Source organism: Leptonychotes weddellii, chromosome 13 (assembly GCF_054177405.1).
Source record: "Leptonychotes weddellii isolate Sample4059 chromosome 13, ASM5417740v2, whole genome shotgun sequence".
NCBI classification, from domain to species: domain Eukaryota; kingdom Metazoa; phylum Chordata; class Mammalia; order Carnivora; family Phocidae; genus Leptonychotes; species Leptonychotes weddellii.
In genome coordinates this window covers 16,368,321-16,382,542 of record NC_138381.1, presented here as the reverse complement: position 1 = coordinate 16,382,542, position 14,222 = coordinate 16,368,321, and the positions used below count along the sequence as shown (strand labels likewise).

General features: G+C 53.7%; 1 protein-coding gene across 1 annotated transcript in view; it reads left to right on the top strand.

The window, feature by feature from the left end:
- The first annotated feature begins 2,720 nt into the window (after nucleotides 1–2,720).
- ONECUT2 (one cut homeobox 2) overlaps nucleotides 2,721–14,222 on the top strand; it is a 57,455-nt gene continuing 45,953 nt past the window's right edge. Inside the window, exon 1 of the mRNA XM_006736931.3 lies at nucleotides 2,721–3,960. Coding sequence (XP_006736994.3) covers nucleotides 2,733–3,960 — 1,228 coding nt within the window. The 5' untranslated portion in view covers nucleotides 2,721–2,732. The remainder of the gene's footprint in view (nucleotides 3,961–14,222) is intronic.

The following is a 14,222-nucleotide window of genomic DNA, read 5'->3' as shown; positions in this document are numbered from 1 at the left end:
TCAACTCTCCAGCACGTGACTGCTCCAAGGCACACCAAAATGCAATTCCCAGGAGCAGATTTATCTTGGTAGCCTGGTAAACGAGTTTATCATTTTGAAAAATTATTTTAATGGCCATCTATATACTCGGGCTTCTGTATGGAGGCAGAGCCTACTCAGTGTCCCAGCCTGGGGTCCCTGGCCACTCTTTAAGTCTGAAGCCGAGGCAGGGAAGGCTGTGTTCAGCATTGGGGCATATCAGACTCTTTCCCCAGCCTTGCTGCTCTCTCGCCCTCTTTCAGCCTCTGAGCACTCCTAGACCAACAGGAGGCTTGTGCTCTTGTGAACTTTTGTTCAACTCGTAAGTTTTTCAAACATTAACTGTTTCAAATTATCCCAAGTATCCAGCTGCCATATATAAGGTGGGGAGTGAAAAGAGAGACAGTAGGAGAGAGTTGAGGGGGAGAGGAAAGACAGAGAAAATTCAGTTATTTTACCTAATTTTGTGACATTAAAAATGTGAGCAGCTAGAAAAGTATGCCTAGCAAAGTAGAGGAATGTCCACTTTCTTACCCAGGCTCTGATATCACAAAGAAGAATCTACTTGAAAGAATAATTGGCAAGGTATTGGCCAGAGCTCAATGAAGTTGATCTATGAATAACGTCACTGTACATTCATGTGACAGGATGGTGTGGGAGGGGGTGGATTTTTTTTTTTTTTTTTTTTTTTTTTTTTTTTTTTTGCTCTGTAGCTAGAAGGGAAAGGAGGGCAGCCGCAAAAGGTCACCAAGACTAAGAACTATTTTCCAAATGAATCAAACCTTTCTCTAGCACCAGGAAGGCAGATACAGTATTCCAGGCTGCGTGTCCTTGTTTTCTGATCAAGTTTTCCTTAACAGCTGGAAGTGGTTGGAGGGGGCTGTCTTAAGGAGACCCCCTGCTCTTCTTTTGACAGCTGATCAAAAGAAAATAGGTCACGCTTCTCAAACTTATGTCCACCCTGTCCTTAATTACTGTCTCTTTAAACAAAGGCAACATCTGCGCAACCTCAGCTAGCTTGAATCTTCGGAGGCAAACAGAGCGCAACCTGCTTTGGAAGAATCTGTTACTTTTAAGGGTTTCAATGCCGGGTAGCTCCCTGTCTTCAGCCACCCCTCCACCCCCACCCAGGCCTCTGAAATCTCCACCTCCTTTCTCCGCCGCTCCACCTCCAGTCCCCGACCTAGGGTTACCAAACAACGGAAATTCTGGGTAAACGAAGGTGCACTTTTCAAAGCTGCGGCTTGCGAGCGTTCTGAAACTCGCCAGGGTTCTGGTCTTTTCAGAAACAAGTTTTGGATATACAGATGTCGGCCGAGGGTCCGTGTCATCTACCCACAGCCGCAACCTGGGGCGTTCCTTTCTCGGGACTCGAGTGTGTGTGTGTGTGTGTGTGTGTGTGTGTGTGTGTGTGTGTACGCACGCGCGCGCGCGGTAGAAGAGAAATCCGCGGGTGTCGTCCCGGACGGTTTACGTACTCGCTGCTCCCAAGAGAAGTTTGCTCACTATAGGCTTTGGCAACAATCTTGCCGCCCCCTACCCACCACCCTTCCTTACAAGTCGCTAGCGGGGGGAGCATTTGGTCACCTTGAAACCGCAGCTCCTAGAGTTCTAGTTTTGTTTTGCAGTCTAACAGGGCCCTTCTGAAGCCTCATAACTGGGAGATTTATGGGCTCGCCGGGTAATTAAATGATGTTATTGTGTTAACTTTGCTTGGATTACGGTGGCCCGCGCCGCCTGTGGGGTTGCGTCGCCGGCCGCAGCTCCAAGGCAGCGAGGGTCCTAGGATTCCTTTCGCCTGGTAGATTATGCATGCCTCGGTCTCGGGAATTTACCCTGCATTAGAATACATAAGCGCCTGCATTTTAAAAGGGTAAACTACTGGCTCTCATATAGAGACGCTTGGGAAGTGGCTTGCTAGGAGACTTGGGTTTGTTTTTTCACAGTACAGACTGGCTTGCTAGCCTCCAGAAAAGCTGTGAGGTGAGGCAAAGGGAACTAAAGCAATGCCCTTTTCTACAGATCGCAGCTGCTCAAGAGGGACACAGAGCGGCATCTTTAACATAATTTCTCTCCCTCGCTCGCACTCTCGCCTCTCTCTCCCCACTACCCCCTCTTCCCCTCCCTCCCTCTCCTTGACGTTTGAGTCTAGTGGCAAAGGAGGAAAAAAAGACACAGAGCCGTCAGCCAAACCTGAAACGCATGGCCCCGCCCCCTCATCAGCCATTGGCAGTCGCACTCAGGAGGCCCGCCCCCCAGGGCAGCGGCGCTCTCGGAGTGGCTGTTTGCGGCGCCCATCGGGCGCTGCCCCGCCCCGGGTCCGGGAGGCTAGGTTGGCTGCCCCGGCGAGCGGCAGAGCCCTTCTGGACAGCTCCCGCTCACCCAAACAGAAGACGTCGGCGCCGGAGCGGGCTCGGACATGGCGAGGCAGCGCGCCGGCCCGAGCGGTGGGGCCCGGTGATCCCTCCCTCCCTCCCCGCCCCCTCCCCTCTCCCGCTCGCACGCCCGGTCCGCCCCCACCCCGCCCCCACCCCGGGCGCGCCCGCCTGCCCGCCCGCAGCCTGGGGCGCACACCCGCACGCACGCTCCCCCTCCACACACTCACGCACTCCCGCGCCTTCCCCCGCTCCCGCGACCGAGCTCCGCCACGCGCGCCTTGCCAGCCCGCCGGCTGCCCCCGCCGCCCCCGCCGCCCCCGGGCCCCGATGGACTGAATGAAGGCTGCCTACACCGCCTATCGATGCCTCACCAAAGACCTAGAAGGCTGCGCCATGAACCCGGAGCTGACAATGGAAAGTCTGGGCACTTTGCACGGGCCGGCCGGCGGCGGCAGCGGCGGGGGCGGGGGCGGGGGCGGCGGGGGCGGCGGCGGGGGCCCAAGCCATGAGCAGGAGCTGCTGGCCAGCCCCAGCCCCCACCACGCGGGCCGCGGCGCTGCTGGCTCGCTGCGGGGCCCTCCGCCGCCGCCAACGGCGCACCAGGAGCTGGGGACGGCGGCAGCGGCAGCGGCGGCGGCGTCGCGCTCGGCCATGGTCACTAGCATGGCCTCGATCCTGGACGGCGGTGACTACCGGCCCGAGCTCTCCATCCCGCTCCATCACGCCATGAGCATGTCTTGCGACTCGTCCCCGCCCGGCATGGGCATGAGCAACACCTACACCACGCTGACGCCGCTCCAGCCGCTGCCGCCCATCTCCACCGTGTCGGACAAGTTCCACCATCCGCACCCGCACCACCACCCACACCACCACCACCACCACCACCCCCAGCGCCTGTCGGGCAACGTCAGCGGCAGCTTCACCCTCATGCGCGACGAGCGCGGGCTCCCGACCATGAACAACCTTTACAGCCCCTACAAGGAGATGCCCGGCATGAGCCAGAGCCTGTCCCCGCTGGCCGCCACGCCGCTGGGCAACGGGCTGGGCGGCCTCCACAACGCGCAGCAGAGCCTGCCCAACTACGGGCCGCCGGGCCACGACAAAATGCTCAGCCCTAACTTCGACGCGCACCACACTGCCATGCTGACCCGCGGTGAGCAGCACCTGTCCCGCGGCCTGGGCACCCCGCCCGCGGCCATGATGTCGCACCTCAACGGCCTGCACCACCCGGGCCATGCTCAGTCCCACGGGCCGGTGCTGGCGCCCAGCCGTGAGCGGCCACCCTCGTCCTCGTCTGGCTCGCAGGTGGCTACATCGGGCCAGCTGGAGGAGATCAACACCAAAGAGGTGGCCCAGCGCATCACCGCCGAGCTGAAGCGCTACAGCATCCCACAGGCTATCTTCGCGCAGAGGGTGCTGTGCCGGTCTCAGGGGACTCTCTCCGACCTGCTCCGGAACCCAAAACCGTGGAGTAAACTCAAATCTGGCAGGGAGACCTTTCGCAGGATGTGGAAGTGGTTGCAGGAGCCCGAGTTCCAGCGCATGTCCGCCTTACGCCTGGCAGGTAAGCACAGAGGGTCTCCTGGAGCCCGGCTGCTGTGGAGAGGGCTCCGGGGGGGCTTGTGGCCCCAGGTCAGCGCGCCTAGCCTCGGTTCTTTCCTCCTCTCCGCACTTTCTATTTTCTCTCGACTTTATTTCTTCTTCTGTCATTTCCTTCTTCTTCCTTCTTCCTTTTCTGTTCTCTTTTTCTTTTGCATCTTACCTCTCTTCCTCCCTCCTTGACTCCGAGCTTTCATTGACCGACCCCCCTCCACCACATTTCATTCACCTTCCCCTGAATGTGCCAATTTTACCCCTCTTTCTGACCTTCCCTAGCTGTGGGACAAGGGACGGGGTGCGCGATGTCCACTAGGAGCTTTCTCTTTACAGGACTCACAGAGACCCGGGATTGGCCCTTTTCAAAGCCCTGTGCACTTGAACTCTTGCTTAGACAATACATTTCAGTTTTCCAGGCTGCCTGGTTTCCCTATATGGAGGCAGTTGAGGGGCTTTGCTCTTGAGAAAGGAAAAAAAAAAAAAAATTCTCCGTTCTTTTCCTACCCATCATATCAGGCAAACTTGTTAGTTATTAGCAGGAGTCACAATCTTGACCGCTCGGGGAACGGGTGGCTAGGATACAACAGCGCTTTCCAGGCTCATCTCCGGCCTTGGCGTTGGCGCGGGGAGTTTCTGACTGAAAGAGCCGGCTTGGCACTGCCTACAGAGAGGGGAGGGTGCAAAGACGAAGGTTAGGACTAACACGTTCACCTCTAGGAGGATGGGGGAAGAAAAACTAAGAATGGAGAGCTCCCTGACTAACTCGCCGGCCACCCTTGCCCGGCTCCCAGCTTTTGCTGGGATTTCCCGAGGTTTGGCTGGGCTCGGAGAGAGGCTGGGCGCTCGTGAGGAGAGGTGTTGAAAAATTAAGATGCAGGTTAGTTGATGCATCTTGGCCACGGGCTACAGGCTCCGCCTTTGCTTTAAGCGGACGCTGATTGTGCGCGTAGCGCGGCGGCGGGGAGGGCAGGCGGCCCGCGGGAGGGGACGGGTCGACGCGCTGGTTACATTGTTCTGGAGCGGGCTTGGTTCTTTGTGCCTCCTCTAGCGGCCGAGCCGCGAGGTACAGCCCTCTATTGTTCTAGGAGCACAGATACCTCCTGTGTGGGCGGCGGGAGCGAGAGAGAAAGACGCAGCAGCGGCTGCGACTGGCACACAGTTGCGCGCTTTTGTGCGCGCAGACCCAGCGCGGTGCGCGTGGCAATTGCGCAGCCCCCAGGACCTAACCGTGGGTCCAGGGGGCCAAAGTGTCCAGGCGCCCCACTGGGTAGGACACACAGTACCCTACTGCAAGTCTGGATGGGCAGTTTCTCTTGGACTGGGGCCATCTCTCTGGATCCGCGGGCCACCGAGGGGACAATCCGTAGTGGCAGTGATTTACATTGGTGCGGAAAGTGGGATGTGCGTTGTGTGCGGCCGGCACGGTTCGGAGCTAATACACAACGCGCTTCCGGAGCGGCAAGCTCAGGCTTCCTCTCCCGCTCCCTGGGGCTTTCCTCGCACCGCTGAGCCTGGCTTATGGGGTGCACTCTACCGACGCCGGACCGGGCTGGGGGCGTGTTCACCCAGGCTTGGGGAGGGGGCGTTGCCACTCTGACCGCCTCCGCCTCCGATTTCCAGGCAGTTATCGCCTCTCAGTATTGATCTGAAAAGGTAAAGAAAACTATTCCCCCAAAAGCTTCCCCAAATCGATGGCCTCCCAATACTTTGGTGTGCGTTTAGTAATCTTTCTCCTTTAGCTTACACTTCATTCTCCACTACAATTTTCTCTTATTTGCTCCTGGTTCCTAGGAAAGATTAAGCAGTGCATAGAGGGCAGCGGTGAGAAACTGGAGGCTTACTGACACTTCTGAACAGTGTGGTACCCCTTTGTCTTGGCCCCCCAAAACGCCCCCAGTCCCTCTCAGGTAAGCTCTAGCATCGGCTGGCTTCCTGGGCACAGGTGGCCAGAAGGAGCTTGGCAGCTGGAGTAGAGGGTACATTAAAGGCAGGATGACAGCTAGTCTATTCCAGACCATCTCAGAGCACTGCCGCCCCCTCATGCCTGTCCTGCAAAGGACAGAGCTGGAGGGAAGGAAGGAAGGAAAGAAGGAAGGAAGGAAGGAAGGAAGGAACCTTGTGCCAATGTGTGTCAGAAAGTGATATGGCACGTAATGCTTTACGTGTTAGCCCAACTCAGCCCCAAGCATTGCTGGGATAAGGGAGAGTGTGGCATACATGGGGGTCCCCAGACCCATCACCCCACCCCAGGAAAGTCAGGGTAGGGGGGCAATCCTTAGGGGCTGGCCCCGGGAAGCATGGAGGCTTTCCAGAGGAGGAGTGCTGAAGCCACCTCCACAGGAGACTGAAAGCCCCCTTCAGCGAGTGGGAAATTCCTGCTGAGGACCCCGTTTTGCTCAAGCATTCAAATGTGTGTCTGTTTTATTACCCCGAGTTGAAAAGGGACAAGAGCTTTAGCCTTTTTATCTGGCCATTTTATCAGCAACTACAAGTGTGTTGAGTGGTTATTATTACATAGGAGGCTTTTCAGTTTGGGGTCAGTAGATCAGTCTCTTCAGACACTGACACACAAGCTAGGACTGGTAAGTAGGTATTATGTGCTCAGGAGCGCTAGGGGACAGGAGCAAATGGAGAAGAAAAGCAGAGGCCTTCCCCACCAGGAGTATTGATTGGAATCCCTGCAGGGACGCTGTTGAGGGCCCACACGGTAGGGCTCTGGGGGTTAAACAAGCCCATGGCTCCACAGGGCAGCTGGGCCTGACTGCCAGGCCAGAGCCTCCAAGAGCCGCCTGGGCACCTCCAGCTCGCCCCAACCAGGCCTCTTTTCTCTCCCTTCGTCTCCTTTTAGTTTCCCTTTCTCTTTCTCAATTTGGACCCCTCTGGGTCTTGCCAGAGGCCCAAGCAGACAGGGATCTGAAGGACCTCGGAATCAAGATGTCTGATTTGGACCCGCTCCTGCAGACCTCACCCTTAGGCGCCCCAGAAGCAGGTCCTTCCTCTCCTCCCCCACTTGCCTCCCCCAGGTCTCTCTCCTCTGCGCCCACTGCTTGGGTGTATCCACAGCTCAGGGTGGCATTTCAAAGGGTCAGGGACAAGACGTCGGGGAAACCCAGATCGCCCCAGCACTAGATTTCAGAGAAACGGACCCCAAGAGCACGATTTCGTTGGGAAAGGGTGGCCAAGGCAGCAAGGAGTTGCAACCGCGCATTCGGCGGCTCTCAGCGCGCGCTCCCGCAGGGCAGTTTGTATTTCCCGGCACCAGGCGGGCGAGAACAAACTCCCGCGGGTTTAAACACTAACACTCCCCAACTTTGAGCCCAAGAAGCCTCTGAACCAAGCACGGACGCGAAAAAGGAGGGACTGGAAAAAACAAAACAAAACAAAAAACCCAGGCAAAACCTGGACGGGCGGCTCACGGAGGAAAATCAGGGCCTCCGTGGCGGGAGTGGTTTCCTCCAGCGCCCAGCAGCCAGAGCGGAGCCTCTGACGGTATAGCCTGCCACGGTTTGCGCCTCCCGTGACCCGGGCTCCCGGGGCGGCCTGCTGGGAACCTGCCACGTGTCCCGGCGGTGGACAGACATACGGCCCTCTTCAGACAGCAACTCCCAGCGGCCAGTCTGGAGGCAACTGTTCAGACAGCCATGGCCTTTCACCAACCTGCCGAGAGGTTGCCTGGGCCACCTGACGCCCGCGGCGGCAGAGCCTGCCCGGGACCGTGCGCAGCGGCTTCTGCCAGGGGCACCACAGGCCTGCGTTTCTCCTTCGGCACCAGGAAAGTCGTGGGCTACGCTGGCCGACTGGCATCTTTCTAAGCGGAGAGGCGGGGACCTCATTGTCGGAACCTCACACCCACCGCCCCTCCCGCGGGTCCGGCTCCAGGCCCAGCTCAGCCCCTGACTCCCCACAGTTGAGGGCGGGATCCGAGCCCCAGAGACCGAACGCAACCCACGTCGGTACCGAACACGAGATACTTTCGCCTGCTGGCTGGTCGGATTAATAATTGAAAAGCTCGCTACTGTCCTTGTTTGGTCAAGTCCCGGGTGCCTGGAAAACACCTTTCTAACACGCATCAGGGTGAGCGGGAGCGGGCAGAGAAGACCGAACGCAAGGAAAGGTGGTGAAGCCGAGCGCGAGAAGTAGCCCAGGCCGCCAGGCGCCCTCGACGCGAGCGGCTGTGCATTTATTTTTATTCCAGGCTTTCCACCGTGTGGTTATGTCACTTTTTCAAACAAATGTGTATATGGAGGGAGATCGATGCTGATAATGTTTAGAAGATTAAAAGAGCATTAATGCTGGCAACAATAACGTAAACGTGTGGACCCAGATCTCATTGATCTGGAACCTGATCCGGCGCGTTTCCAGTAAGCCCGACGGCGCGCCCTTCCCAGCAGAGCGCTCGCCAGCGCCCCCGCTCCCCAGCCCCCGTCTCCCCGGCGTTCCCGCCGCGCCGCTTTGCCTGCTCCCGGCGGGCCCACCGGTCAAACCGCGGATTCTCCCCGCGCGGCCCCAGCCGGCCCCTTCCTAAGGCTTTCTCGGGTCGCAGAACTGCTAGCCATGTCCGTGGTGCGGAGGGCTCTGCGGCGGGCTGAGTCCGCGAAACCGCGAAGGGCTGCACCGGGCGGCGCCGGAGTCCTCCCAACTCTCTCGTTCTCGGAGGACCGTCGCTCCCGGGTCCCCATGGTCCTCGTCTGGTCAAACAGGGCCCGGGGCAACTTCTTTCCTCCTTCTAAACCGTCCAGGAAATTTGACCCACCTTTCGATATGCGGGAACGACCAAACCCGACTTGGAAACGTCTCTGAAGTTGCCATGATAACCGCGCAGCTTCCGGACCCTCGGATCCCCTCGAATCTTTCCTTGTTTTCATTAAAAGGAATCATTCACACGAAAGTGTTCGCATTCACCGGTTTTCTACACTGAGGCATTAGGTGGGCAATTAAATGCCGCCCCAGTGACAAAGGCCTGGGCTTCATCCCTCAGAACGGTCTGCTCTGGGCTAATTGGGTCAACCAGGGAAGAATCTTGTTTCCTATAGGGGCTGGGGCGGGAAGGTAAGAAAATCAGACTGGGGAACCCCACCCCACCCCTTCCCACCTGCTGGAGAGAACTTATGCTCTGAGACCCTGGATGGGAGGTTTTCTCTGAAGCATCTGCATTGACTGGAAAAGAAAGGACTCTTCAGCTCTTCCTTCCTTCCCCTGGGGGAGAAGTCCACACCATGCCCCCAGTGGCTCCCCTTGCCAAATGGTGGCTTATTCTTCCAGAAGGAACAATAAGGTGAATTTTACTGAAAAGCATGAAAGAGCTGGGGTGGTAGTGGGGGTGGGATGGGAATTAAATTGTTCTGGCTTTTTGAAATTCTAAATCTTCCAACTGGTGAAAACTAAGCATTTCCTTCAAGAGGAGGTCTCAATCTGGAAGGAAAGAAGTGTTTTCCTTCCTTCTCCAAGAATAAAATGAGAAAAAGGAAGAAGAGAAAGAAGAAAAATCTTTCATGGTTCTGCTTCGAGGTGTGCCAAAGAGTGAACTGGTATTTCTTTCTGTCATTCCCAGAGACGGGGTTCATCTTCCCACCAGTGGACTTTTTTTTCTTTAAGATTTTTTTATTTATTCATTTGAGACACAGAGAGAGAGAGAACATGAGCAGGGGGAGAAGCAGAGGGAGGGGGAGAAGCAGGCTCCCCGCTGAGCAGGGAGCCTGATGCGGGGCTTGATCCCAGGACCCTGGGATCATGACCTGAGCCAAAGGCAGACGCCCAACCATCTGAGCCACCCAGACGCCCCCCCCCCCCCACCAGTGGACTTCTTAAAGAAGAGATCTTTGGTACAGCTTGATTTCTATTCAGAATATGCCCAACCCCCCTCCTGAAAACTACAGTTACCTGGGTCAGGTGATCAGATAAGAGAAACCAAGGAGAGTGGGTGGTGTCCTTCAGGTTAGGAAGACAACTGCCCCCCTCTCCCACCCCCTCCCCCAAGAGCTCCTAGGTTCTGGGAGGGGTGAGTGAGCTGAGACTCTCCTCCATACCCATCTTAGAATCCCAAAATAGGGCAGGGATTCTGGTGAACGGTGAGGGTAGGGCAGAGGAGAAACTGACTCCCCAGATTTTGTATCCAAGAGGATAAATGTTTTACTTCCTTCTAGAGCCAGGTCTAGAGGTAACAGGGCTCTGGGCAGGTTTACCTTCCCAAGCTCCAAACCTGAACCCTGAAGGAAGGAGAGCCTGCCTCTCCTTCTGTCTTCAGCTCTTGGTTTTCTGGCCTTTAGTATCTGTTTCTAAAGGAATATCAGAGGAAAGAGGTTGAAGGAAGAAAGTACTGAGCCCCACCACACTACAGCTGGTGGCTGATGTTGGCAGAAACTGTTTTCAGGAAGAGTGGTATCATGTAGGGGCATCCCTGGAGGAATGAAAACCTCAAAGGAGAAGGAGAGAGATTTAATTTCTGGGTTCTTGCCAAAGGAAGGGAAATGAGAAAGGAATAAATAGAAATAATTGCCGGATAAAGGGCTCTGGGGAAAAGGGTGAGTATACAGGCACCCTGGGCCTTAAACTTTATCTACAGACTCTCTGGATTACCCTCACCCCTGACCACCTCAGAAACACTTTTTTTTTTTTTCTTCCCTGACCTGGGGGAAATCACTTTCACCAGGGGATACTTTTCTTGGTGGGGAGAGAACATTATGAAGAAGTCTAACGGGATCATTTAGGCTATCATGTACAGAGCCTGCTCGAGATGGGCTGGAGGCCCATCAGCAACCCTCTTCACCCACTCTGTCCCCCTACCCCACTTCATTGCCTTTGGGAAAGGCTTTTCATTTTCCAAGTCTCACTCAAGGCAACAACTCTGGAAAATGTGCATAGGTTCTTGTAGGTGCAGGGAGAGGGGAGGAAGGGAAACTTATTGGGTAATTCAGCCCATCTGGTGCCTGACAAGGTGCAGAATTGGCAAAGCACTAAGGCAGGCTGTCGACATGCATATAGAGTTAGTCTTACTTGGGGAGCAGGATTCCTAGAAGTTGTTCACATTTTTTATGAAAAGTGTCCCCACACAAATTGCCCCAGAGGGAAGGGAGGCTCTGCATTCCACCTTAGTGCCTCTGTCGCCATTCGAAGATCCATTACTCTTCTGTAGAATGCAGACTTTGTTTGGGTTGGAAGCACACCTCCAACGTAATTTAATCATCAGACTTTGGTTCGTGTAATCAAATATACATATACTTTCTCCTGCAGGAAGAAAAATAATTTCTCTGTAACTGGTATTGACTTGAAGTCATGTAATCTCTGGAAAGCATCACATTTTTAAAGGGAAAGGTAAAATTAAGAGGAAAAGAACCCACAGGTTTAGTGGTTTGCCTTGCTATTGCTAAGAGAGCCAGTTACCACCTAAGAAAGGCCTGCTCCAATTTTAGATATTTCACTCCTGCCTCCTCTGTATAGTTAACCTCGCAAATCTATATAGGTAGGAAACAACGTTGACTGGCTCACCAGACTGGCTTTGCTTTGGGTTGAGACATCCTTGGAGGAACCTATTTGGTGTTCCACAGAGCAGCATCAGGACCTCAGTGGGCCAACAAGCCCGTTCTTTAACAGTGATTGGTAGCTATTGGCAGCTCACTCCCTACTCTACCCGCAGGGCCTTGAGCGTGAAGCTTTGCCTTAGAGCATCCTCCTGGAGCAAGCCCCGACTCCCCACCCCCAGGGCGAGGCTCTGGGCTTTACCCAAGTTGAGTCTGTTAGGGAATCTGTTGTAAACACAGATCCATTGATTTGCATTTGTCAGAGTGTAAAGTTAAACCAGTGAAAAGAGAAGCCCTTACCCTTTTATGCAGGGCCAGGGAAACCTTTCATATTGATCCTATTGATCCAGCCTTTCCCTTTAAGGAAACCACATAGTTAAAGACCCTCGTTCAATAGATTTACCCTTCGTGCTTGTGATATTCCTTTAAGTGTTCTCATCTAGGATAGCTGGGCATTAAGCCCACACTCCAAACCAAACAAAAATGAAAAGGGGGGTAGGAGGGGAGGGGTCAGGAGGCAGAATTGTGGGAAGTGAAATTGAATCAAACTGAAATGTGTAATGACTCGGTTGGAGATGTTTTTCTCATTCTAAGATGACACAGGGTTAAGAACAAAATAGATGTATTTAGCATCTCTCTCTCTCTCCTTTTTTTCTACAAAAGAAAATCTGTTTATATGTGAGAGTAGCAAAGTCTCAGGAACATCATTTTCTACTATAAAATTATTTCAATCAAGCCACTAGCTTGGTTCATTCAAGCTGGTACTTAAAAGCAGTTAATACTTCCATAAAAATTATTTCGGTTCATTTGTAGCAAATCAGGAATAGACTAGAACTGTCCCCAGAAATGCAACATTTTGTATATATATTTGAGCATGGACACGGAAGTCATTCCAGAAGAGAGGGGGCCTGGAGTTTTGTGTTCTGATGGAAGTAGGTAGAAACCAGGCCAACAGAAAGGACAACTTTTTTTAATTATTTATTTAAAGAGCAGTATAGATGGAATAGGAATTGCTAAATATTCCTCAGTATCCCTCATGTTTGCAGATATGAAAATGAAAGTCCTCTTTGTTTCCAGAATTGTTGGCATTATCTATTTCATTCCTTCCTTGACCCTTTTTGTTCTGTAAATAACATCCATTTGTGATTTTTTTCAACATGGTACATGCATTATTCCTAATTGGCTATCTCTTGGGTTATGTTCGGACATTCATGTTTGTTTTCTGTGATTGAAAAATATTAATGATTCCTTAGGTGAGCTAATGTATTTATCTGCTGAGTGAGTTCAAAGGGCAGAGTTCAGCTATGGTTCAGGTTAATTGAACAGGAAGCAGTGAGCTCTCCAGGCTATGTTGAGCAAGGGTCCAGTCCCTTAAAATATCACACTCAGCAAACACACAATTTCACTGTCCTCATCCTGGAGTCTGATGTAAGAGGCTCAGATCAACTTGGATTGCCTGTTTAAAAACCCAAAGCAAAGCACAGCAACTGCAACAAAACCCTCACAGTCCCCCTCGGGGAAGAAGAGTTTTCTCATTGGCTAATTGCTTTATTGGTAGCACTGACCTGCAGAGCAGCTGCGGGGGCCTGGATGAAGGCTTAGGTCTCATAATAATGTGCTCCATTAGAACAGGGCAAGGCATTTTTTGTTTACTCAATTGGAGCTCCCTGCAAAGTGCCATTAACCTCAGCCCAATCGTGTGTGTGCTACAAAAGCCAAAGGTCACGCCAGTCAGGCTGTAGGCATAGCCAGCTCTGCCCTGGTGGGAGGCAGGGGGCATTCTGCTGGCATTGCCCTCCCCAAGCTTGGCCCAGTGCTGTAGGCCCCTTCAGGGCTTTGACCTGCAAGCAGCAAGCAGTTGCACAATTTGTTTACATTTCCCAATTGCTGAATCATGTTATTGATGATTAAACAGTTCTGATCTGAGCACCATCAATCACCCCAGGAAAAAAAAATCCTCCCACTAGCCCTCTCTTTTCTATTTATGTTTTGTTCATTGTGCATTACAGTAAGTAGAATTGTGCAAATGGTGCTTATTAGCAGGAATATAGTCTGGATAAGTGCTTGGATCAAGAGGAAAACAGACCTGCAAACATGGCTGGGGTGCGGTGGGGAGTTGTTTAGGTTTGAGGTGGAGCCCCAGCATAGTCAGGGCTTCTGTGGAGAGCACCTTGAGCTAGAGTGCCACCTGCCGGGAGTCTTCTAACTGCAGTAAGCCTTGCACCTCCCACGAGGCCCAAACCCCTTCCTTTACTTTGCTCCTAGTATGTGTCCCCAGCCCTCAGTCTTCAGGCCACTACCCACATTTTCTTGAGGGACTTTTTCCTTGTCCTTTGGGACTCTAGCCTCTGTCTCTCCGAATTCATCGGCAAAGAGAAACCAGTGGGTCTGCTGTGATGGGTGAGGTGATTTGCCCACCCTGCACGTTGAGGCAATAGTCTCCTGCTTGGGAGAGGAGGGGTGGAGAAAGCAAAAAATATCTGTGGGAGAGAAGAGGAATGGCTGTGTGTGTAGGAGAAACGGCTCAGTTGATGGTGCCAGTGAGAGCTGTCAGGGCTGTAAGGTGTTCTGCAAAGGTAACATATTGTACAAAGGAGAGGGGGTGGGAGAGAATTAGTATTGGCAAGGGAGGACATCAGGAAAGAGATATGCCGAATCAGCGAGCCAGCGGTGGGCCCTGCGAAATCCCCTGGGACGAGAAAAAGTGAACCAG